The following is a 26,225-nucleotide window of genomic DNA, read 5'->3' as shown; positions in this document are numbered from 1 at the left end:
ACTGTGTTGCTCCAATAAAAGTATTACAATCGCTGCTTTCATGGGAAGCCAAACTTTGGAGAGGGCAGAGATATTTCAAAGGGAAACAATAGCAAAAGAAAACATAGAAAAACAGCAGCCCACTGATCATGGGATGTGATGGGAGAGATGTCTGTCCTTGATGTGAGTGCCAAGGTGAGAGGCTCCACTACCATTTCCTACAATACTCTTGGGAGTTTAGAATCGAATGAGCACTGGCCAAAGGATAGTTGTCCGTAATACGAATGGAGAAAAAATAACTACAGTAGAAGGTCTTATGACATGGGCAGTGTGCATAATATAGGATCAACTCTTGCAGGGGAAATACCCAGTGATCGTAATCTGAACCCAATCAATCAAGGCACATGACAGCTGACTGCACACAATCACGTTAACAGAATTTGATAATTTGCCCTTAAAAACCCAATGTACTGTACGTATATCAGAGTGATGAAGAGTGTTGTTGTAGTTCACTGGTATGCTGTCAAACCGGAGAATAGGATGTATTAATTACATATACAAAGTGAACATTGAGTGTTTACGCTTAGAGCGAGCTGGTTAAAGGATAAGACAAAATCCAGATTTTTGTATAAGATGAATGTTCTGACAATATCAACACCGACTGCGCTGCCACAATGAGCTTCTGGAAGTATTGGGACTTTCCAAAAAGCAAACATTCACAAAATTAGTTTGGGCTGTATTTTCAAATACCCATACTTTTTGAGGTTTACAACAATCCCACATTTGAGAACAACCAGAAATTGTACCGCTGGGCTGAATTGGCAGAATGTGGGAGCAAAAACGTTTTAGAAAAGGGTGACTGCAGCTTTGGACCCCACCCCACTCCATCCAACCCCCGAGCCATCCTCTCTTTCCTCCTTGAGGGGTCTCTGTAAAGCCTCTGTAGGTTCAGCCGCCCCCCCCCCCCCCCCCCCCCACACACACATTACAAGGATCAGCATTATATAGAGAGAGCACAATCTGGCAACACATCCCTGTAATAACACACAGACCCATGCAGGACTCTTTGCCAGGCGACTGCAAGAGGAAATAGAGGAGTATAAACAGCACTCACCACGGCCATGCTCAGGTTTCCATGGTGCGCCGCGGCATCCTCTGGACAGCTCGCACACACAACATAGCGTTCAGGAAACACACGCAAATCTGAAGGCAGGAAAAGAAACAACACAGACCACGCTCGTTAATAACGTGGGCTCAACTCTAATTATGAGTCAAAGTCAGACAGTGGGAAATGTGGTCGAGATTTAAATTCACATCTACCAACACCAAGCATTTCCTGTCCCTCAGACCAGGGAGAAAATGCCAGTTTAAAGATAACTGTTAAGCTTTATGAGCCACGTTAATAGCATGAAATATTAGTTTTAATATGTTGTGTTCACAACGGCTCTTGGGAGTAATATGACTCACCTGCTTCAATATCTGCTTCGAAAGGCAACGGTTATTTAAAAAACAATACTATTACACATATTATATCATGATTACAAATCTAACTATACGTAAGAACTCCATATTAACTGACTTCAACATATCAGCTCAACTGGACAGCCAAAATGCTCAATATCTGACCTCTGGCCCGTTACATAGCCTACCGTATGTTAATTACTTGCATAGCAAGTCCAAAATGTGCAACATTACTCTGACCTCTGCATCACTTCCTGTGGGAACAAATAAGGGGACCATGACTACATACTAAAGTATTCTTCATCTTGCATTCTTGATCCACTGAGCTTCCCACCCTCTGTTCAAAGGGTCTAAGGCTGTGGTGAATCTAGTCTGTAAAAGGTCATATTCCTCCTCAGTGACTTTTTCTGAATACATTGGTTTTGCTTCACTTGTGTTGATCAGGGATTTATAAATACAGCCTATACACACAAGCAGGAAAATAACTTGGATGTACCACACACTTGCATGTGTGTACACACAGCTTTTGTGGAGTATATAAAGAGGATTACTAAGAGGACCTCAAATCCATTGCATCGCCATCGTGGTGGGCGGTTGAAAGATCAGCCAAATTCACGCAGACTAATCGAGTCGTAAAGCTACTGTGTGGCTTTTCTTTGCTGGATATCCGTTTATGTCATCAGTCAGTGAGGCTTCCTGCGAAGTGACTGCAACTTCATAATCATTGTCAATGCAGTGTGCCGGTTTTGGTTACTTAGAGATGGGAAGCGTCAAAGTAGCGCAGCTCCCCCACCCCCGAGCACCTTGGATATAAGGATAAAAAGCGCCGTGGCTTTTTAGACGCAACATGTGACCGGCCCCTAAAGAAGTCTATGTCTGTGACAAAAGTCCCATTGTGTTACATCTAAAACGGAACCATGCCATTTGCCATCTATAACTAGTCAATGTACTTCATCTGATACTACAGATAACTCATTGGAGCAAATTACACAACCTCTGACCTCAGGAGACGGGTTCTAATGTGATGTGTAACGGACCTGCTGAGAGAAGCCGTCCTCTCAGTCCGCAGCGGGTCAGAGCTGCAGACTAACATCCAAGCCCCAAGGGAACAGATATTAACATTACTGACAGGAAGAGAGACATGTTGGTCCCATGAAGAGGTGGCCACGGGTCACAGGCACTCGATGGGCCATGGAGATAGATTCGTACTGCCCTCCACAGACATCCCTCCAATCTCTCTCTCAGTAGCCTCTCCAGAGAACCACTTAATGGCTGCCTGTCCTCAACAACACCCCGAGCAGGTAGGGACAGGACATAAAAACAAGTGAGGGGGAAAAAAAATCAACATACAGACCACAGACGACTTGCTCTGTCTGTGGGAAATTTGGCTGAGTACGAGCCGTTGAGACGTCTATTTCTGATTCATTTAACTGGAAATGTATCGTGTGAAAACATGGGTACGTACCCCCATAGAGCCGCTTGTCTACACATCTGAGGTTGAAATGCCGCTTCAGAAAATTGGCCACCAGGTTGAAGTGTCTCCCTATAAAACAAAGAAACAAAACAGAAATACAATAAAGGGGTACAAATAATAGAGCAGTAAGACGCCCAGGGAAAAATATTGTCCATATGAGACCATTTCCAAGACTTGAAGATGAAGTGGATAAAGTAGAGAAAGTGGTTAACCAAGCACTTTACAAATGTGTTGCGTCCGATAAAAAGCCCTTCATGTGATGAGTTCCACAACCGGTACTACTCCCATCACACATTGTAAAAGTAGACTTGGCCATGTTGAACCTGAAGTGAATACAGGACTATTCAATTCAATTCAGTTTATTTGTATAGCCCAATTTCACAAATTACAAATTTGTCTCGGAGTGCTTTACAATCTGTACACATAGACATCAAACTTCTTAAAACACTAAATATACTGCTCATTCCTCCACATCATGGTACCGTTGGCTCCATATGGCTCTCCATGCTCACAATACATTCCATAAACGTCCTGCTAACCTTAATCATAAATTCAGCCTACTGCCAAAGCAGCCAACTCATTCAGAGAAACCACCTCTGCTCTATTTGTCGTGGTATGTAAGATGTGCTGGGCAGAAACAGAAGCCTGTTGCCTAATCTGTAGGAATCTGTTGACTAAAAGCAAGAGTCAACAGTTGTTCTTTGTAAAGAGTTTCTGGGAAGCTGAAAGAACCCGCTCACTCGTTGGTACCGTCTTGGTACCCTTTTCCGCTTCTTGTTAAAGTAAATGTAAAACTATACCCTGCTTAACTTTACCACCACCTCTATAGTTTTTTTCCCCTTAGTTGGCATTCTCAAATCGCTGTTGTCGTGTGAGCAAATCATTACCTGCTGATGACTGGGATTTTTATTTTATTTTAACGGCAATTAAAGGATTATATGTTTCCCATCGTTTTAGATAATCCTGACCTCTTGCGCTCAGCTCAGCAGTCCCTGGATAGTGTCAAAGATGCACTGTCAGAGCTAAAAACGAGGAGCCGCCTTTGTCTGACATTTTGGAAGTGGGAGAAACGTAGAAGACATTTTGACAAATCTCTTTTAAATGTTACCGTTGCGTAACGGTGCGTTTGCTGACAGCACACAGAGCAGACAGCGTGTTAACAGCACCGGTCCACACACACAAGTGTGAGAGGCACCAAGTCAAAGCATGACATTATTGATTCTTTGGATAATGACATGCACTTACAGAGACAGCGTGTCACAGAACTGCCACAGGTGTATATACTTTAAATCCATTGGCCAGTGATTAATCTCACCGCCATGGCTTTCTTTTTCTTTGTTTGATCTTGAATTTGCACCCGGTGTCACCACTTTAGCAAACACAATTCACACTTGCAAAATTATAAAAACATATAAAGGAATAGAAGTGACATAGTGAATAGAAAGTCAATCAAATATATTTAAAACAAACTAAGCTCAGTCTGTAAGACTAAGAAAAAAGTACTGACCATTAAAAGTTAAGTCCAATTCAAATGAAACTACTGTGAGAACTCAAAGGGCTTTCAAAATATGGATACAGGTTCTTTTCCATGATAGTAAGCCATCAAATCAATATTTGTTTGAGGTTAATAAAGGCAACAGGCTATAAGTGTCAGTTTAGCATCTATGGGAATGTGTTTGATCCTCAACAGCTATTAAATACAAATGTAGCCTCCAGCTAAATTCACTTTTGACAACTTAATCGAGATTTGTGAACATGCTTTAACGTCTCCTGGGGAAGAAACAAAGACACATCTCTAATCTTGTATTCTAGCCACCTAATCAGGGACTGATATTTTACCTAGAACTCTGAAAATACAAAATCAGGAGCTTCACATTGGAAATCCCTGCCCTGCAGCAGTAGGGCCCTGCCAAGGAGGTGGACATGGGTCAGATTTAGGTGAATGATAAAAAGGGATTTATTGGAATCATTTTACATCCTCTGTTTGTCAACCAAGGAATCAGGTAGCTCAGCCCAACTCCACAGCCTATAATTATTTTGCTGGAATGGCTTTGTACCACATCACATTGAAATAGTATTGTACTGCAAGAAAGCAGTGACTAACTTTCAGCTTTAATTCGAGGGTGTTAACAACCATGTTTGATTCATAGTGTAGCAGTTGTCTTGTTCTGTCCATGATAATCAACAGGACACAGTACAAGTACTAGATGCATGAGAACATATGCTTTTGGAGAACTGAAAAATCTTTAGAGCTCGAGTCCTCAGTCGTCAGTCCCTTTTTAATACCTGATGTACATAAAGTGTTTAGTAATGCTGGTAAAACTATAAATAGCAAAGCAGTGGTCATGCTGGACTTCTACCCATAGAGGAATGTCAGATTGTGTCCGTTAGACTCTTGGGCCTCAAGTCTCGCGCTACAACTATTCTCATTGTTTTCCCTGGCGGGCTGAGCTTGCCAATTCCCAGGACAAGTTTGACAGCGACGTCTGGACACATAGTTGGGAACTAGTGCAACGCCATGGCCCGAGCCATCAGCTGTTGCTCCAACTTTATAACGTCCTGCACAGCGCGGAGTTGCTCTTGGCCCTCTGCCCGGGTTCTCTCGTGCTAAGCTTACATTCATGTTTCTCTCACAAACAGTTTGCTAGGGCCTCCTCTGGGAATGAGTGGCCCCTTTCTGCGGCAACTGTGGCCTGCAGTGGTGCAACAACCAAATCTGCAAGTAGAGCCCTCAAAGGGTTTCAGTTGTATTTCCTGCAGGAGAAGATGATTTGCTTAGTTGTTTCGAAACCTGATGCACAACAATATCATGGCAGGTCAAACCATAAACAAGCCGGCACGCCATGTTTTCAGAAATGCGGTTGGTAATAACGTAATCGCTTGTATGGAGATACTTATTCCATCTTATTATGTACCGCAGGACAACTGCAGAAAAAGGACACAGACTCCATAGGGCTGGTGCCAGGGCTAGAATACTGTACTTTGAGAGACACACACACACACACACACCCTGCAGCTTTCACCGCTTCCTGGGAAAACAATGAGAGGAAAGAAAAGTCAACAAACCAAAAGGCATCCAGAGTGACTAGGACTGTAAAATGGAACAGACAGGGGTGAGAAGCATTCAGACCGGGGTCAAAGGTAAGACCCCATGGAACAGATTTCATTAACTTCAGTTATATCCTGAGGAGATCATTAAAACAGCCATAGAAAACATAGCCTACTTCTTCTCACCATACACATTCCTTGCAGCCCATGCGGTTGTGACTTGAGCAGAAATCTATAAGATCTTCTGCTCTGATATGGAGAACCTTCTGGATTTCCGAGCAGGTCCTGTCCCTGTATTACTTGGCCACAGTTGGTCTTTTTTAACAGGAATACTTCCCAGAGTGTCCTCTCTCGGAGCATTTACATGCACTTGAGTTACCTAGTTATTCTGAGCTTCCTTCGGTAACCCGATTTCTTTAACATAATGTAAAAAAGGAAGAAAGAAAAAAGGTTTCCATAATCAGGGTAACATTTTAAAGAAACCCAGCGAGACGTCTATTGGCTGAAACCAATAGATGGAAGAAAAGATGCCCGACTTGGAGCAATGCATATTTGTATTCAAAATATTTCAATCAAAAGCCTTGAATAAACTGGTTCCCATAGATGATTATTTTGAGGGAAAAAATGAGCAGCCTCTCTTAGTTCAAATCTTTCCACCAAAAAATGAAAAAAACATTCCTCATCAGGCTGCAGTATTATATGTCATTAATGCAGACTTATGCCAGCACTGTGGCCCTGAGAAAAAGGAAAATCAGATTACCCACAAGCTGCATGTATATGCAGGTTTTACAGTGACCTGGTTATTGCGGTGCATGTAAAGACATTCTCTGATTTCCGGCGGTAACCTGATTTCTCTCATTAACCACGGTTCTAGAATGCATGTAAATCTAGTGACTGTGTGTCAGGAGGACTTCAATTCCCACGCAACCCCTTTATGAACAGGAGTTGAATCAGCATGACAGTCAGACATCAGTGCCTGAGAATCCTGCTCTTTTGACATCTCTGCTTTGATGTGGACCCCCTCCCTCTGTCCTCAAGTGTGGGTGGAGAGTTGGAGCTTAGAGCAAGAGAGACGGGTGGAGTGGTGAAAGATGAGAGAGTTTGAGGAAGTTACCCATATGTAAGTGGGGGCTTTCCTGGAAGGACATCACTCTCTGTGTAACTACGGCTGTAGCAGAGCACTGTGCCTTATCATCCTGCACAACGTCCACCTGAAACAATATTTGCACATGAGTGTTCAATTTAACATTTGGGTGACCCCTTCATCGGTTACAAAATACGCCGCAGCATGGTAGCTCAGGCCAGCCCATAAATGCAGCATGTGACTAAAGTGGTGGGGAGCATTTTGGAGCACAGAGCAATTATCGGGAGAGAAGGAATCAGTTTCTTCGAAACATAATCTGATGAGAGAAATGCAGTCTCAATCAAATTAAATAAAACTCATATTGAATCATCGTTATCGGAATTAGCCTAAGAGACCACAATCTCTCAAAGTGCTGCCACTGTTCATATTTCAGATAATTCAGAATGAGGATGCAAACTGCTTCTTTTGCATTAAATTCATTTTGATTAATGTTGTGCGGAGCCATTTGTGGACATGAGTTATGCAGTGTGCTGGTTTTGTTAAACCTCAGATCAAAGTCACATTGGAAGCAGACTGTCTCTGCCTGCTGGGCCCGCTGCACATTTACTAGCCTGTGTTTATGAACCCAAATAGGTGAACCATGGCACACATGCCAAGTCGAGCTAGGTTTGGCTTCCAGTGACTGATGACATCCGGCGGGTAAAGCGCTGAAAAACAAAAAGAACATTCTGCATTGCATTGACCAAAGTGTTTGTCTGAATTGGATCTTATTCATTTCTTTTAAATGAAGTAAGGCACTCGGGGTGTGGAAATTCCTCGATTGTAAGATGTGATGGAGATTGGAGAAATTGGAGATTGGAGTGCTTTTAGTCTTCTCTTCCCCCCAATTCATTCGGTCTAAAGTATCACAGGCAAATCATTGAATGGATTACAGTAAGGATGCACCGATCCATATCGGCCGATATTCCCATTATCGGTTTTGATCGGTGTTCTCAAAACGGCCGATCAAAATGGCCGATCAGATGACGTAACATCTGCGAGAAAAACTATCAGAGACGTTTCAATCGCGGCGCATCGCAACGGAGACGATGCGCCCGGCGAGGGCCGGCAGAAGTCAGAGGTCAACGAGGGGATCCTCACGCACCGAGCGGCGTCCCTATCCCCCGAGTTGAATCTCTGGGTCAACTCAGCCGACTCTCACATGTCTGAGCCCCTATAGACTGATGTTCACGGTAAACGCATTCGATCGGGAGCACGCGAGGGTTTTGATAAAGTTAGCGGAAGGATTTACGTGACACAACATCCAGTTTTGCAAAGTTAGCGGAAATAAATAAAATAAATAAATATACACTTTTATTAATCCCCAAGGGGAAATTAGTTCTCTGCATTTAACCCATCCTTAGTTATTAAGGAGCAGTGGGCTGCGGTGAAGTGCCCGGGAAGCAACTGGGGGTTCAGTGCCTTGCTCAAGGACACTTCGACTTGCAGCTAATGGGGAGAGTGGGGATCGAGCCCACGACCTTGCGGTTGAGGGACGGGCCTCTTACCCCACTGAGCTACAGCCGCCCGTGAAACTTCCGTTTGTCAAAATAAGATGTCGACAAATCATACACTAACATATACAAGTAAACAATGAACGAATTTTGTATCTTTATAGATCGTTTCTGAGATTTAGCTTAAATTATGCTAACATTAAAACATTTTTACTGTACCAAGGAAGAGTTTATAAAAATAAGTCTGACTTTTGTATGTTAAAAAAAGTATTGTATATAGATTTCCCCAAGAGTTCCAGGAAATGAATAATGCAGATGTGTTCCATACATATCTGAAATCCCTTACTATAGCAATCAATCAATTTTAATGTATCAATTAGGATATTTTTCAAAGTAAAAGTCCGAAATGTTTAAAGAAATCGGTAATTTCTTTAATGTTTGAGGTGCTTTATATATGTATTTCCTCATAGTCCTAGGCAATAATGCTACACAATAAATAGAATGCTTCAATCGACACCGTGATCGGTGATCGGTATTATCGGATCGGCAGATACTGATTTCAGTGATCGGTGATCGGTATTATCGGATCGGCAGATACTGATTTCAGTGATCGGTGATCGGCACCAAAAAACCTGATCGGTGCATCTCTAGATTACAGTAATGCACTGTTGAAATACATACATTTGTTTGTTGTTTATGTGTATGTACTAAGGTGGGTCACACGGAAACTGGCTTTATATGTTCTAGAGTAGACTGTATTAATTGATGGGAAAAGTGTCCATGTGGAGTAATATAAAAAATTGAGGATGCAATACACTAAGGCGCATTGAGAATCATTGTGCATTCGAATCCTTGACAGGTGAATCGGAATCAAATCGGAAGGCCAGTGAAGCTTCACGTTTCTATCAGGCAATGACCGCATGCCAACAAAGGCCTGGAAAGCATTAATGGCTGTGTTGGTTTTGTTAGGGCCATCCTAGACTGGCCTTTCCTGACCACACAAGGCACATTTGGCACGCAGCACAACAATGACATCTGTCCACAGAAACAGCCACAGAGCTCATAAGACCACATGACCAAGGCCCAGTTATTTCACAGCGAAACAACGACATCCTCTGAGACCTTTCAGTGATTATTAAAACAAGGCATTCTGGACACGCTGGCCGCATTGCAGGAGTTCAAGAGAGTGGGTGCCATCTCCCAGACCAGATTGTGGGCAATGGGAACTTTCACATGAATACGGTCCGTGCTCAGGCCCCAATTATATGGGAAAAGAGTGTGGTGTGACGGCTATGGCGGAGATTGCGGTTGTGTCCAAGAAGGATGCAGAGGAGGGAAAGTGAAAACATAAAATAGACGACATGAGGAGAGCAGACATGGAGGGCACAGGCAGAAGAGATGACAATGGATAGATAGATAGTGTGTGTGTGTGTGTGTGTGTGTGTGTCTGTGTATGTTTGTGTGTATAGTATATGCCTATAAATATGTGTGTGTGTGGGGGGGGGGGGGTTCATGTGTGTGTGTGTGTATATATGTGTGTGTATGTTTGTGTGTTTAGTATATGTCTATAAATATGTGCGTGTGTGTGTGTGGGGGGGGTGCGGTTTGTGTGTGTGTGTGTTTTTGTGTGTATGTGTGTGAGTGCATGTGTGTGTGTGTGTGTGCAATAATGGGAAGGGGGAGGGTTAATATTGGAGTCAGACTGTCCTATGTGTTGCTGCTGAGTAAGGCCAGGGGCTTACAGAAAGGATTTAAAGAGCCACAGCAACACCACAAAGCACCAGGGGAAAGGGGGTTACCCAGCAGGGGCCAGGGGAGGGAGGGCGAGAGGACTGGCTGGAGTGGCTACTCTGATCAGGATCCATTTCCAGCTCGGGCCTTGGAATTCCTTTGTTCCTGTCACAGGTCTCCGTTTCCCCCCTCGCCTTAATCCCAGCCTGCCTCACGCCCAGTAACACAGAGCAGGTAACTCTGCCGCAGGCATGCCTCTCTATTTACAGACCAGTCCCCACATAACAACCACTTATATAAATAGTAATAGCTGTGCGATAGCACTGAGAAGAAGCAACGGGTTAAAACAGGTTGTCGCCACAGTACTTCTGTGTCTTCAGAAAGGTTCTGTGAACCGTCACAGTCGGAGGCTGAACGGTTGGCATGTACCAACTCTCCCAAAGATGGACATCTAACTTCTGAATGGCTTTTCTAAATTTGCTAAACTGTTCGACCTGGGGCTGTAGGCCTTCAAAGAGCCAGGGAAGCTAAAGAAAGCTAAATATACACGCCACTGACAGGGCAGTGCAAAAATGAACCATCTACCACCATGCCACACATCATGCGCATTCTTCACTGAGAGGGAGATGGTCATTCGTAAACACATTCTCCAACAGTAAAGCTATCCAGCAACACTTGTGCTTTTCTCGCAACGGCCGTGGCCAGGCCGCCTTAAGCCCCCTTCATAGGGCTGCCAAGAGGAGTCAGTGGTACACTGTGCAGCACTCGCAAAGCCCTCTCCCACGGCTATTAGTGACCATTCATCTGGGGAGCCTGGGAAAATGCCTCTCCAGCCTGCCGTGGCCATGGGGAAACAGGCTGGCAGGTGTTCCCTCCCCCTAAGCCCTGGCACCTGTGCAGAGAGAGGAAGAAGGAACCAGCTCTGCCATGGGCTAAAATGCTCTCTAGGTACCACTTTGCCAGGGTTCCTCGAACTCCTCTGACTGGTAGGATGCCACTCAAACACCAGGCGAAGCTACACCCAAGGTCTGCCTCACATGGGGAGATCAATGGTGGCTGTATCGATTCAAATAGTAGATGCAAGACATCTGGTAATGTGCTTTGGCAGTTTGAAATGGCATGTTAACTAAACCCGTGTAAAATGGGCCCTCTCGGTTTACACGCTGCGCACACACACCATCATGGAGTACAAAATCAATATCCCCTTGAGGTGAAACTATACTAGACCAAGAGCGTGTATTAAGATAGCACACAACCGGCCGTTTAAGTATCTTATTGAATGCAGAAAGTAGAAGTATATCAGTGAAACAATCGCTAGGGCAGTCTCTACAGCCTGTTGTGTTGTCCAAGAGGGCCGAGTCTGACGTGAAAAGGTTGTTTCCTGCAGAGCAATGGAATCTTCACGAGGACAATTGTGACACTCTTGCTGTTTCGAGCATAACCACCAGCATCTTTACTCAGATTTCCTATCAGATAACAAGAAAATGTATTCCTCAAAGCTTAGAGAAGCTATTATCTACTCGTATTCAATCTGTAATTACGTGGGTGTGTTCAACACGGTCTCCCATCAAGAATGCTGGCCTCTCCCCGAGCTCCCTTTCCTTGGGTTCTGAAGTCTAGCATCTCCATTCTGCTTGTCCAGAGCCAAGATGTTTGGTGGGAAAAGTTCCCGACGTTCATCTCTTAAAAACATAAATAAATCACATCACTATGAGCTAATCATGAAGTCTCATGCAGCCTGGGTAGGGGAAAAAAGAGGCCTGTACAGCCTGTTGTGTTGTCCAAGAGGGCCGAGTCTGAGTCAACCCCCATGGGGGAGGGGGGGGGGGGGTGACGCTGCAGCAGAGATGCAAAGAAAAGGCTTGGATGTATGTTGGCAGAAGACCAGTAAGCCTCTCTGTGACATGTTCACTGGGTTCTATACACACACATATGTGCACCTAACACAGCATACATACGTGAATGCAATAACCCGGAGGGATAACTCAGATACAAACACTTGCACTGAAGGGCTTTGGAATGCTAAAAGCTGTTGATGGCTCATTGGAAGTGCCAACAGCTGAGGCGGTTACGCTGTTCTTACTGCTGTCTGTTGGCGGAAGCCCCTGTGATTTCACACTGGCACCAGCTCAAACACCGCCTCATACAAGACCCACAACTCCCCCTCTAATACCATCCCACACATAGCACCACACTCCATTCGCCTATTCTTGGCCCAGACATCAGTGCCCCTCCGCCCGACACCTTTCTCTCTGTGCAGCAACAACATGAATGAGCACGTGTCTCAGCACATACACAAGCCTCAGTCCAGGATATCCACCTTAATTCTGCTCTCGGATAACATACCGCTGCACAGACGCACGCGGATGCAAATAGGTCCTCCACTGAAGCAGATACACTACCGTTCAAAAGTTTGGGGTCACTTAGAAATGTCTTTATTTTTCAAAGAAAAGCACTGTTTTTTCAATAAAGATAACATGAATCAAAAATACACACTATACATTGTTAATGTAGTAAATGACGATTCTAGGTGGAAACGTCTAGTTTCTAATGAAATATCTCCATAGGTGTATAGAGGCCCATTTCCATCAACTATCACTCCAGTATTCTAATGGTACATTGTGTTTGCTAATCGCCTTAGAAGACTAATATCTGATTAGAAAACCCTTGTGCAATTATGTTAGCACAGCTGAAAACAGTTATGCTGGTGATATAAGATATACAACTGGCCTTCCTTTGAGCTTGAAGTTTGAAGAACAAAATGAATACTTCAAATATTAATCATTATTTCTAACCTTGTCAATATCTTGACTATATTTTCTATTCAATTTTCAATTCATTTGATAAATAAAAGTGAGTTTTCATGGAAGACACGAAATTGTCTGGATGACCCCAAACTTTTGAACGGAAGTGTACATGCCGAAAAACCAGCTTCCACTCCCCTGCTTTGGACAGTCTGAAAGTCCTGTGAGGATTAGCATGTTAGCGTTTGACCTGTTTGCTGAAAAGACGACCCCAATACTTAATACCTACCCTGAGGTTTGCTCCATAAGCCCTTAGTCCGTCCTTCTCTTTTTACGGCTCCTGCCTGCTTACTTCTCACAGTCACAATCTTCCACCTTTACTGCTCTGCCGCCTCCCTCACATGGGACAATGAAAAGACCAAGAATGTGATTACACTCACTTAAGGCCTTTTAATAGGACTAGAGCACATGAACTGTGTGGGCCTGTTTGAGGCACCGTACCTTTTCATGTTCCGCGTGGGGAAAATTCTCCAGTATGGCATGGAGTCATGTTCCACTGGTTACTCTCTATTCTTTGGCAAAGCCGCAGGAGCTTAATCATTTTTACATGCATATTTCCCTGATGAAATACTGATAGTCCCCTTGTTCACACAGTGGAGTGAATGTGTGGGTGTAGGTGTGTGTGTGTGTGTGTGTGTGTGTAGCCTCAGTCCGTGATCTACATCATTAGAGATGTCTGTCTCTCCTCAGTCTGTCATGGGGAATATGAGACAGGCGTTTCAGTAACCGTACACTGCCAGCCTGTTCACACCTCGCCCAGGGGGAAGATGCATCTCTCCAACAACCAGTGGCAACTTTTGATTCTCACCGTTTCCGACGTGTTGCATGCACATACATGCAACCAGTTTGCCCGCTTGAAGATGACTGTGAGCTACGTCAAGAAAATTACGATTTATTAACATGTACACGAGCGTCCGTGCGTGTAAAAACAAATGCACACGTGAATGCACAGTTTTAGCGGATGAGAGGAGTAAAGTGGAGGGGAGTCGAGTGAGAGGCAGAGCTGCAGCCACGGGAGAAACTTTATGGAACCAAGTGCCCTGTAATCCCACTCTCACAGTCAGGCTGAGTGAGCCCAGTTTAACTGCCCTTAACTGCTACCTGTGACAAACCTGTCTGCCTTACAACACGCAGCTGGGGGCTCCTCTGAAGCTAGACTTGCAGGACTTCAAAGGCATGTGGCTGGAGAAATGCACTTGCATTGGATAAATAGGGATGAATTGAATGGGCCTATTGGAGCCTTATTTATTGATTTGTCTCTCCGTATAATTGAATGTCTACGTACGTGTGTCAGGGACAAAAGTTTTTGGGTTTCATCCAGTTGACTTACAAGCACAGGTGTGCCAAAACCACATTAAGGTTGACAAGCATTAAACATTTAAATTGACTTTTGTATTTTGATTTTGTGCCAAGTTAAACTATTAGCTCTGGCCTCCGGGTCACACCCTGGCGTAGAGAGCCACTGTGTCCCAACTAGTTCTGTCGTCTTTCCTCCCACACTCTCCCTAAAAATGGTAGAACAGTTTTGAGTTCATAGCCAAAGTAAACAACTTTACTTTTTTAAGAGTGGATCATAGACATATTGTACCTATGGCATAGAAAGGGAAGACAACGATGATGGCGTTCCAAAAGAATGAGCAGCAGTGAGTTCAAAAAAGAATAAATAGTGCTTGTACCCAGAACAATTAAACTAATGATCAAAGTAAACACATAAAGAAACTATGTCACATACAGCAACGGGTCGCAACGCAATAAACTGGAGCATAATAAATACTATTAGAGACGTTTTGGCTCTTAGGCGGTGTAATGAAGGTCACAAGAGGGTGTGTTACCTTTCACATAAAAGGCTGAAGCAGGTGTCAGCTCCTTCTTCTGTTTGGGCTGTCTTCCATGGTGGAGGGAGTCCGTGTACTGCTTAACCCTCTGGTCCACAGCCCCTCGAACCAGGGCAGTAACCTCCTAAGGACAGTGTGCAGATATGCAGCACAGCAAATGAGACAACGCCAGTTGTTTTTGGACGGATTAGAACCATGTTGCAACAATGAAAACCCCCAAGAAGAATAGACCAAAGTCATTTTGAATTCCACCCTGCTGCTGACTTTTGATAATGCCTCCAGCTGAACAAAAGCAATATACTCACGCTTACACGTATTCACACGCACGCCTTTTCTCCCTGTGTCTGTACCTGAATATGGTTTGCGGTAAACCAGCCGGCGTCCTCTTGGGCGCCCAGGGGCAAAACATGGAGATCCACCAGCACGGCAAAGTTCCCACACTGTAACACAAAGAGGTAGGACAGCCACAGATTGCTCAAGGGCATTGAGCTCACAGACAACAAAGGGAATCAGAGTGTGGGTGATTGACAGCGAGACAAACCACGACGACCCCCTGTGTCCTCAAACATCACCCCAGGCCTCTCACAGCAGTCCCCTCCCTCCTGTTTCTCTGTCTAGCCATCTCTTTACCAACCTCTTTACAAAAAACGGATGCTCTCTCCTCATATTTCCCCACTCTCAGCATCAAAATGTTTTTTTTCTTCTATAAACTTTCGCAACAGTCACTGCCTCAGGTCATAACAGGCTGCACAGCAATTGGGATTACCCTCTCTGTATCAGTGGAGAAACTCCTCAGATCTGCCCTAAAGCACTCTGCAATGTTTCTGCACTACAACTTCTTGAGTGCTGTCGAAAGCTCGGTGGAGGGCTGCAGAGTGGATTCCTGAAGCACGACGTCACTGTGTCAATGACAATCAGCTACAAGGGACATGCAGGCCAGAAATGCCGTGGCCGGTTAAATTGCTGTTACATCTTTCTCATGCTGGCCTGATTATAGTTTACACATGAGTGCAAAAGCTGCCCGCTGCAGAGAGCAAATGGATGTGGGTCTCGTGTGAACTTCGCCTCTCCCTGGACAAGGAAGTAATGGATGGACTGAGACCACCCACAAGACCACACAGAGGAGCAACACGTACTGCCCTAAAGCCCACAGTGATAATGCCACAAGAAAAGGCATTGAACTGAGTGGGGTAGCAAAAACTAAGTCGGAGAAAAACAAAACCAGATTTCAGATTCATCACGTATGACTGTAAAAGAGTGTGTACAAACTCGTCCCCTGGGTGGAAAGCCTTGCAGACAGAATGACTAAACTCAATCCAGACTTGAGGGATGTTCCTATGAATGATTCTCAGGATGACATGAGAGGAAGAATCCACCGTGTGTGTCGGGGAAGGCCTCCACCACTTAGGTCCTAATTCTGGACACAAGCCTAAATTTCCAAACTCCAGTTGTCTAGTCGTCTTGTTTGAAAAGAGTTTTATTCATTATTATAAAACTAAAATGTGCCTGGGAACCTTTCATCAATCGACTTTAAAAGGCTAAATCCTGGCTCTGAGCAGGTCAAGCCGACAAATGTTTTTCTTTTCCCCCATGAGAGCGTTTTCCTTTCTTATTGTCTTTCTGCAATAATAATTGAAGTGAAGCCGAGTTCTTAATTGTATGTGCAGGTCAACTAGAGGGGAGGGCTCCCCCATATGACTGATCGGTGAAGGTTTCAGTCATAGTTCACTGTTCTTCTGCAGGACAAGTCAAGTCCTAATGCCCTAATGTGTGCCATTGTGAACAATGTGTAGTAAGTCTTTGCATCAGTTTTACCAAGCCTAGTGGTCTATGAATGTTATTCTACATCTCTTATAGGTAATTAATTAAGCTGTGATCCTGTTTTATCAATCCATATCTTGAAATATCATAGAACAAAACTACAGAAGTCCAAACTTCAAGATGTGATAAGCTCAAACAGAAAACTGTTCAATGAGTAGTTCAAATACGAACGGAGCAAATTCTAAACAATGCTTGTTCCACAAAAACATGCCTTCACAAAGACAACAAAATCCCATGGACCAGAACAAAGACCCCCTTTTTGTGCAAGCTCCTCGTGTATAAAATGTATGCATGTTGCCTGTCAGAACCAGCTTGGCCCTACAGATAAGTCTTCTCTCCATCCTTTGCCCTTTGTCTCCCAGCGGTCCACGGATGACTGGTGGCCTCAGCTGACTGCCTCCAACAATTACCAGTGTGTGGGAAAGCGGAACAACAGAGGGTCCGACCTTGTCAATCAAAACACAGGGGCCGACACACGGATGAGCCCCACAGGGGTTTCCTGGGGTTGGCCTTGACACACACACACACACACACACACACACACACACACACACGCGCTGGAGATTTGTTGGTATCCTGACTATATTCTCTGATTGTTGAGCCGTCGGAATAGCTTTACAGATGAGTATGGCAACGCTGCAACTGTACACGAGGTACCATTTTATCGAGTATGAATTGAAATACATAAATCAGTTACCAGGGCATAAATTACAATGTTTATAAATGTATAATATTTACAATGTGTCAAAGACATGTACATATACCTCCATGGAAGTGTTGTGTGCGTAGTTATTGGTGCTGTGGCATCGGAATGTTTTATAATGAGGGCCGGTTCTAATATTCTATCCACTTCTAATCCTGATAAGGATCACAAGATCAGTCTTCTTGGGTACATGGCTCAAAATTACACAAGCTAATGCAAGCTCAAAAGAGCGGCACACAAGGTTAATTTGATCAGTATCCTGGAATGAAGGGAGAAGTGTAGGAAGTGCGGCACTGAATGAGACACAGGAGGGTGAATCCCCTAAAGTGGCTTCAGAGCTTCTGATTGAGTCTGTGTTTTGGGCTGAAAGTCAGACATCTAGCAAGCCTTAGACTAACTCCCTGTTATCACATTAGAGCAGCAGACGAGACTCAACTGGGAACTGGACATTAATGATAAACATTGGTCTGCCTCTTATAAAAAACAGCATGTGATTCCCCTCGCTGCTAAGAAATAAGGGGATTTTGTCAGGAAAGCTAATGCAATTACGCTAATAAGAACAGATTAATTTGCTCAGCAAAACCGGGAATTTGGTGGCGGTCCAAATCTCCCTGTTCAACCTTTGAGTCCGAGGCATTTAGGAACAGCTATCAGAGCTTGAATAAAAGGAATGTTGCATTGACTGTGGTAAATAAGGCCAAAAAAAGCAGTAGAATCTAATTTTACACAAAGGCTCCGACTACAATCGCATCATGTGGTCTACATTTGTCAACTCCCAGCACAAAGAGTGACCAGTGGATCCCTAGTCTGAACTCTGACATGAACTATGACCCCCCCAGCTACTCTTTGGTGGGATCTCTGAAAACAGCCCAGCCCTTTGGAAAGGCAGCAATACAGATCACAAGAACCTCGTCTTCCTTGGGAAAAGCAATTTGAAAGTGACTTAAAAGAAATCCAATATGCTCCATGAAAGAGTGAAAATGAAACAACGCAAGACGAACAACTTCAGCAGCAAATACTACCACAAAGGCCTTTCTCTCACAACACAATCTCTACAGTACCATCAGCAGGACCCCTGACGGATTTCATTAACTCCACATATTCATTTATTAATTCATGAGCTCTCCTACTTTGTGTTCTTTGCTTTGACGCATTTAAGGCAATACTCTGTGCAACTGTGGCCGTTGTTGGATAGAAAGGTTTGATAAAAGGGCCAAATTCTAGAGGAAGTTACTCCTTTCATACATGCTAAAGTGGGCCAGCACGGCTTTGTTCTCCGCCTTGCACAGGCCTTTTAGAGTTATGAACAGAGGCTGGAGGCTGAATGAGAGGCGGCAAGGAGCGCTACTTAATACCAAATCCTTTATTGTGCCATCTTTTGTACGCTGTCACACGGGGAATGAAAAGGGCCGAGTCTTCCTGCAGGCTCAGCTCAACTTCGCTATTCCTAATTCTCCCCACTGCCAATCTGATAACCATGACCTGCTGGGGGGGGAAAGGGGCTTTAACAAAGACGAAAACATGAGAAACACCCGAGACCGAAGCTGCCCCCAGTCCACAGCACAACATGAGAAAACGCCTTCATATTTTCTGTCTGTGGATAAACGAATTCCGACTCAAACCAACCGACAGCTCCTTTCCCTTTCTGGTCTATATCAGGCTCAGTTCCCAAAACACTCTACCTTCCCTTATCTCTCTCCCAGAGCCTGCTCTCCATCCTCCCGCCTGTGCTGCTGCGAGTTGGGCACGGGGCCCAAACTCTTCGAGCAGCTTCGCCCACCTCCCCACCTCGCTGCCCTTTGCCATTGCTATCGCGCCGTAAAAGAACCAGACCCTCTCGGACTGCACTTAGCTCAAAGGCTAACACTAACCAGCCACAGATGTTTACATTGGGAAAGAAGGGGCAGCAGATGCGGTCTCACTCAATAAAACTTGCATCTCTCCGACTCCCCCTTTGTCTCTCTCTTTTTCTGACTTTCTCTCTCTCCCTCTCTCTCTCTCTCTCTCTCTGTCTCTTTTTCTGCAAGTCTGCAAAGAACCCAGGGGAGCTCTTTAGATCTGTGGATGTGACAATCTTGCTCTCAGGCTTCATTTGCTCTCATTCCCAAGCTCTCTCTGTACTCTGAGTCACCTGGGTTTCCCCTTCAAGGGAAATAAATAAATAAAAGACAATTCTCTTTTCCAATTTTTCTAACAGCAAGATACTGAGCGGCGGAACCTGATACTTGATTATTATCGGCACAAATGTAGTTTGCAGATAGTTCGCAGAAGTGTTTGGTGTGCAATTGCTCCCTTTATTCTTGTGAATGGGAGCACACCTGAGTTCTTTTTATTTGATGATTAAAAATAAAGACACATCCCAGGAGTGGAATTCCGGCAGCAAGAACAGACAGGAATATATTCAGGTCAAACTAAGCAAACAAAACTCTAAAGTTCTTGAGAACTTGTTAAAGAGCAAAACAGCAGGCTGAGAAGCGTTTGGCCATATTTGGACACGCACATTTTGTCCAGCAATGTGTTGAGATAAAAGGTGGCTTTTGTCTAAATTTGTATTCTTGTCACTTTCATTTCCACAAGTTGGAAAAGTTTCCAACCACACTGCAATGATTGAGGCAAGATGTGTGGCCTGATATGAGGTCATCTGCAACACGACAACAACACTAAACAGCACATAAAACCTCTGACATTAAACTGCTCTGTGATAGCTCAGTCTATTTATTCTTTAAAATACTTTGGTCTCATCCTACGACAGTGGATGGTTAGAAGGTCTGCAGTGCATATTGCTAATAGAAGGCAGATTTCAGGGCTCTGCAGCGGTAATGTCCTGGCAGACAGCAACCGCTTCAGTGGATCAGTGTTTTAGCCTGCAAGTCATTTTTCGGGAGGTCTGAGAAGTGGCAGGTCACTATATAGTTCTAAGCCTATTAAAGAAGGAGCACCTCCTCCTTTCACATACCAGTCAGGGAGCCGCTTTGAAAACATTGTCGGAGAAAGAAAACATTTTTTTTATGGTGAATCCAAGAACTTGACTCATAATTGCAAAAATTATCTTTGCTCTGTGCAAACTGTCAAACTGAGTGTGCAACATGCCTTTGTGAAAACAATGTCTCTGTGCAGATGTTTGTTCTTTATTATCCTTGGAAGTTAATTACATTTGTCTTTTTTTTAAAGACAGACGTAGTGCCGTTTGTTTTGCGAAAGAGGAGCGGTAGTGCCCTGAATGCTATTGTTTAATCCCATTTAACATACTGTGGTTAAGCATGGTAGAGGCCGTGTCCATTTTCTCAGGAAGAGTAACACAACAGTATCATTATGTGCCCAGTGGGAAGGAACCCTCCGTGAACCTCCTGGGTTGTACTCTCCCACAACCAGCGGGGTGGGGGGGGGGGGGGGGGATATGCAGGCATGCATATGAAACAAATAACGGGGGTGAATGCAATATCTGGTCAACTAGGCACACATGGCATTATGGAGGATGTGAGAGATCAGTGCAAATGTCTGCAGCCCTCATCCAAAACTCTCAATAAATGAAACATCAACAAAAGGGAGACCAGTGGCTTTTCCTGCACTTAACAAAAACATCTGATCTGCATTATTCCTGACAGAACATCAGACTGAGGATGAACAGCTTGGCTTTCTAATAGAATGAGTTTCCCTTGCTCTGTAAGGCTGTGGCCATTAACAAAAGGCTCTCATGGAGGCAGGCAGTGGAGATTTGCAAAAAGTGACCAGAAACTCTGAATAAGTGGTCTAAAGGATGAATGACAACGTCAAAATGTGATGGCAAGACACTTGCAACATGTGTCTGTACTTCCCTCTAGTGGCCAAATAATTCCCTACTGAGAGGGAAAAAACAATGAATAAGGTAGAGGGCGATGCAGCGTAATATGAAGCATTAAGCAGTCTTGCATTTTGTTCCCATACTGCACAACAGCTGGTTTAACATAGAGCAATTGCTGTAACAAGTGTCTGTAGCAGTTGTTAGTAACAATAACAATAAAAATGGTGATGAATGCTGTCGATAACAAATTAAAAGCTTTCATCAATGTAGTCTATTATATTCTTTCGTAGGCTCTGTAGTTGTATGCATTGTATGTGTGTTTTAAGTGAGCATTTCTGATTACTGAAAAGCACCCACCCCTTCGTATAAATTGCAATAAATACATTACAAACTACCGTTATACCAGTATTTACGATGTACCGGGTGCATCAGTGCTGAATAAAGCGTACTGAGGAAGGTCCTGAGCAGATCAAATAAATATACATATTTTAAGTTATTAAAACTAAAATACATGAAATGTAAATGTTGATATAAATGTTAACTTCTTGAAAATAAGCTTTTTCATGCAATTTCCTCTCTATGTTCATTCTCAGCTTTATTCAAATGGTAGTCACACAACTGATGTAAAGGCTAAAGTTTATAATAGCTGTTGCACATAAATAGTGAACATTTTAATATTAAACAATGCTGTTAAATATAACACTATAATATACATAATATCACTTTAATTCATTACTATACAACAAGCGTCTGTATGCTGTATATTAAAATGTTCACTTACCTTAATGGCAAATTTGAGAGGAGCCATTGAAGTAAACACAGCAGTCAGCTAGTTACACCTGAAACAAGTTTATAGTCACAGATTACACCACACATGGTAGTTTATTAATAACAAAACATATAATACAGATATAGCAGTTAGTTGACCAACTTTCTAAGAAATAAACACGAGCTGGCTTATTATAGACACTCTCTTGTACTCCACATTGAACCGACCGTCCCGTGCTATTCATCTCTCTCAGAGATAAAGTGGTATGTTTGGGAATAGTTAGTGACAAAGCATTATATTTCTTATACACATGTACTATGGTTTTAGCTCTAACCTAAACACGTTGTACTCGTGTATTAGTTATTAGCTAACGTTAACGTTGGTTATCAGTTCAACGAATTTTAACAGCTGGGCTCAAGAGACGAATTATTAACCGAGCTAACAAACAACATGATAGCCTCAGCATTACGCCATCAGCCACGAATGAGACGCGACTCACACTACAAATGTGTAATAAACAAATTCACAACAGAGTTCATACACATACCGCCAACAGCTTTGAATCGGTTAGTCGTGGAGGCGGCAGGAGATGACGTCACATTTCATGCGTCTTCCAACAACTGCAAAACCGGTGTGAGTCGCAGTTTTTCAAAACACCTCGGGAAAACGGCAGCAGGTTGACTATAGAGTTACTACGTTTTAAGTAGAATATCTATCGTAAAAACAGCCATGTTTGAGATTGGTGAGAAAATGCGACTGTTCATACAGTAGGACCCCGCTCCAGCGCAAAGCTGGAGCGCTACCATGGAAACGAGTTGACCGTAAAAGAGCCTGTACTGACCTGAATAATAAGTTGTATTTACATAAATCGTTTTAAATCATACAGTAGTCAAGAAAATAGTAAAAACGACATTATTATATGTTTTAGTATAAGATATAGCTATATAATATATAAATGGTAGCTATATCCCAAATGTGTTTGTTTTATTTCAGGCAATGTAAAAGCGGTCTCTAATTATCCTTGGCGAGCAAAGGCGATTACTGTAAAGGATGCAAAGTAATTTACTAACAAAGGTCGCTAAAGAGCTGCCACTCAAGAAGTTAACTCACTGTCTAACGTTACGACACGCCACACTCCGTCGACAGCGGTCTTGTGAAGCTGCTCGGAGACGTTTCTGCTTCAGTGATGTCTCGACGCGATAAGAAATCTCCGTCGGTCTGTACGGACTTGCCGCTGGACAACGCCGACATTTGTAACAAGCTCCACCTGCTGAGGCAGCTTCTGAAATCGTGTTTTGGCCCAACAGGTAGACTCAAACAAGTCCACAACAACATCGGAGGACACGTCGTCACCACCTCCACCTCATCCGTTCTCCTCCCAGCCATTACCTCCTCGCAGCCTTTTATCAATCTGATCAAAACCTCCATCCTCAACCATGTCTCTCGCTTTAGTGACTGCGGTTTGTTTGCCGCCGTTCTTTGTTTATCCCTTATCGAGCACGCGACACGGTCCGGTCTCCGTGGAGGCGCTGCTATCAGAGTGAACAAGCACCTGCTGGGGCTGTGCACCAGTTACCTCCAACGGGAGGACTGCGGTTGTAAAATTAAGCTCGACTTCTGCAGCACTCACAGCGCGGTCGCGTTGGCGCGCAGCGTTATCTCCAGCAAACCAGCGTGCGCGCTCACGGAGCCGGAGGCACTTCACGTCAGCACATTGACTGTACGGGCTTTTTTGCTGACCGTGCCCTGTCAGAGCCCAGGGGATGTCACTCTCGGCAAAACAGTGACCGTCTGCGTTGAAGGCCACCCTGTGCTAAACTCTGCAGTGTTTCCAGGTTTGCTGGTGGACGCGCCCGACGTCTTACTTGTCGGGCTCTCCGATCCACTGCGTGTGGTGTTGTTCAGTGCGTCTCTGGCCGGAGACCTTGCTGAACTGGGAGATGGGACGATTGACGTGCACCCGGGTGCAGACACGGACTTGCAGATACTGGATCAGCTTCTAGAGCTCGGCAAGCGGGTGGTCCGGGATGAGGTGAAGCTCTGCGTGTGCCAGAAGGTCGTGCACCCAGTCCTGCAGCACTACCTGAAAGGTCATGGCGTCGTCGTGATGGAAAGACTTGGACTCGCTCTCATGGAGCCACTCGCTCAGCTGACGGGTAGGCCTCTAAAAGTCCATCGCCTTGACTTAATGTCACTGTAGAGGAGCTCTCAGAGACCACGGGTGTGTTACATTTGTGATGACGCCCCAAAGTTATCAAAAGATGCCAAATGGTTTGAAGATTTCACTCAATATTTGTGTTTATATATATAATGTGTGTCCTAAAGTTCTGTCCACTTTAACTGACAGGTGCTCAACCTGTGGCCACATTGCACACCACCATCCCAGCCACAGCCTACGGGAAGGTGAGGGATCTCAGTGTCAAGCAGTTTGGATCCAAGACGATGCTGCATTTACACCCTACTGGGGAGTCGTCCATCTGCACGATGATCCTCTGCCACAGGAACGAGACTATGTTGAGTGAGCTGAAGGTACAGTGTATGGAAGGATTTGATGCTGTTTTGGTCACCCATGCACAAGAAGCAGAAAAGAAGAGATATGGTTGATGATATACGGCCTCATAAAGCTCAATTGGTGTGGTGTTCATTTCTCACCAATATGGACGGACGGGTAATTAATTATTCTGCAGCACTTTAAAAAAAAGAAATCGGTGCTTTTACACACGGGTCATCTTGGATTAGATGAGACAATTTTATTAATCCACAGTGGGGACATTTATTTACTACCAAAAAATCATACAGACAACAATAGGCACATTCCACAGAGCACAACAGACAAGAAAGACACTACAAGGAACAAACAAAACCAGAAGATGCCGCATAAAACATAACCATCAGAAGATGCTAAATCTAAAAAAACCTAAAGGTGTTCATTACAAAATCAAACTGCTGCTGGAACAAAAGACCTTCAGTCGAACACAGATGCATCCTGAGTCGCTCACTGAATGAACGTCTGAGTCCATTAAAACACGGTGTAGTGGATGGCCTTCAAAAGAAATGATTGTTTTTAACTCGTCCTCTTTGGTATTGTGAGCTCTAGTGAGTCCGGGGGAAGGCCAATCACTGAAGCTTGGAATGTCCTAATGTGTGGCAAACCCAAGGGATTAATTGATGTGTGCATTTGTATTGGTTGAAGGTGGCGTGCCAGAAGGCTGAACATGTGTTGAGGCTCACCTTGAGAGAACCATCTGCCTTACTTGGAGGTGGGTGCACAGAGACCCACCTGGCTGCTTACGTCAGACACGAGGTGAGGTCCATTGTTAATGTGATTTCTGCTTTGGTTTAAAACCTTCCGCACATTCAAAATGTTTCTCCCATATTTGTGCAAATATTGTTGTACTTTGGTTCAGAGTAAAGAGTGAAGTCGCTAATTAAGAATTGCAGAACAGATCATGGATCGTTCGCATTTTGAAGACGCAATGTGTCGTCATTGTGGTCTTATTTTCATCTCTCAGAGCATGAAAGAAGTCCTGGAGACCGTATCGGCCCTCGGGTGCTCAAAGACGGAGCATCTTCGTGGCGTGGACGCTTTCTGCCACTCTCTGGAGTCTGTGGCCGCCGCGCTGCAGCATGACGGCGGGGACTCTTTCATGGATCTGACTCACGCTCACCACTGGACTCACCCGGCAGATCACATGAAAGGACACGTGGTGGAGGAGAGCTCGGGCGTCTGTGGCTGTGGCCTGATGGAAAGTAGCCCAAATCAGAAGTGGACTTACCTCAACACTAATTACCCACCGTTCTCACCTGCACCTCTGTCTCGAGAGGCAGCTGTTCGGCCACGCGTGCTCGACTCCTTCACGGCGAAACTCAATGCCTTGCAAGTTGCCGTGGAAACTGCTAATCTTGCACTGGATGTGCGATATTTAATTCAAGATATAAACTAGCAGAATAGGCCTTTTCTCCAAAGTGGAACTTTATAGTTTGTGATGGTAATGGTAATAAATGGTGTTTCTTTTTTCTTTTTTTTAAGTAATATTACATTACGACACATAGTGTTGCCATTGCCTTGTGTAAAGATCTGAATGTTGTCTTTAAGGATGTTATCTTGCATCCCCACAAAGGGTTTAACTACTACGAGGAGGTGAGGCTTCCCGAAAAAGATCGATAGCTTTCCAACTTCTGTTTTTTCAAAATATGATGGTTTCAAAATAAAAGTTTCTTCTGGCTGGAAACGGCACTTTT

The 26,225-nt window shown here is 44.1% G+C and overlaps 2 protein-coding genes across 2 annotated transcripts in view; one reads left to right on the top strand and one right to left on the bottom strand.

The window, feature by feature from the left end:
* The window catches only part of slx4ip (SLX4 interacting protein), a 31,903-nt gene extending 8,726 nt beyond the window's left edge, over positions 1-23,177 (bottom strand). Inside the window, exons 1-7 of the mRNA XM_056435247.1 lie at positions 23,094-23,177; positions 22,531-22,640; positions 21,996-22,053; positions 15,260-15,349; positions 14,907-15,033; positions 2,906-2,983; positions 1,094-1,182 (exon numbers count right to left, since the gene is read on the bottom strand). Coding sequence (XP_056291222.1) covers positions 1,094-1,182; positions 2,906-2,983; positions 14,907-15,033; positions 15,260-15,349; positions 21,996-22,022 — 411 coding nt within the window. The 5' untranslated portion in view covers positions 22,023-22,053; positions 22,531-22,640; positions 23,094-23,177. The remainder of the gene's footprint in view (positions 1-1,093; positions 1,183-2,905; positions 2,984-14,906; positions 15,034-15,259; positions 15,350-21,995; positions 22,054-22,530; positions 22,641-23,093) is intronic.
* Positions 22,876-26,225, top strand: mkks (MKKS centrosomal shuttling protein). Its single transcript, XM_056435246.1, has 4 exons — positions 22,876-24,139; positions 24,331-24,512; positions 25,177-25,287; positions 25,496-26,225. The coding sequence occupies exons 1-4, from the start codon at positions 23,170-23,172 to the stop codon at positions 25,925-25,927; spliced, it is 1,695 nt and encodes a 564-aa protein (XP_056291221.1). The 5' UTR covers positions 22,876-23,169; the 3' UTR covers positions 25,928-26,225.

This window comes from Pseudoliparis swirei, chromosome 17, assembly GCF_029220125.1.
Source record: "Pseudoliparis swirei isolate HS2019 ecotype Mariana Trench chromosome 17, NWPU_hadal_v1, whole genome shotgun sequence".
In the NCBI taxonomy this organism is placed as follows: domain Eukaryota; kingdom Metazoa; phylum Chordata; class Actinopteri; order Perciformes; family Liparidae; genus Pseudoliparis; species Pseudoliparis swirei.
Note: the sequence above shows the minus strand (reverse complement) of the source record. Positions and strands in the feature narration are given on the sequence as shown.

Coding starts and splice junctions, on each gene's coding strand:
- mkks (XM_056435246.1), top strand. CDS start 23,170: ATGTCTCGACGCGATAAGAAATCTCCGTCGGTCTGTACGGACTTGCCG. Junction 24,140..24,330: donor GCCACTCGCTCAGCTGACGG/GTAGGCCTCTAA, acceptor TTTAACTGACAG/GTGCTCAACCTGTGGCCACA. Junction 25,288..25,495: donor CTGCTTACGTCAGACACGAG/GTGAGGTCCATT, acceptor TTCATCTCTCAG/AGCATGAAAGAAGTCCTGGA.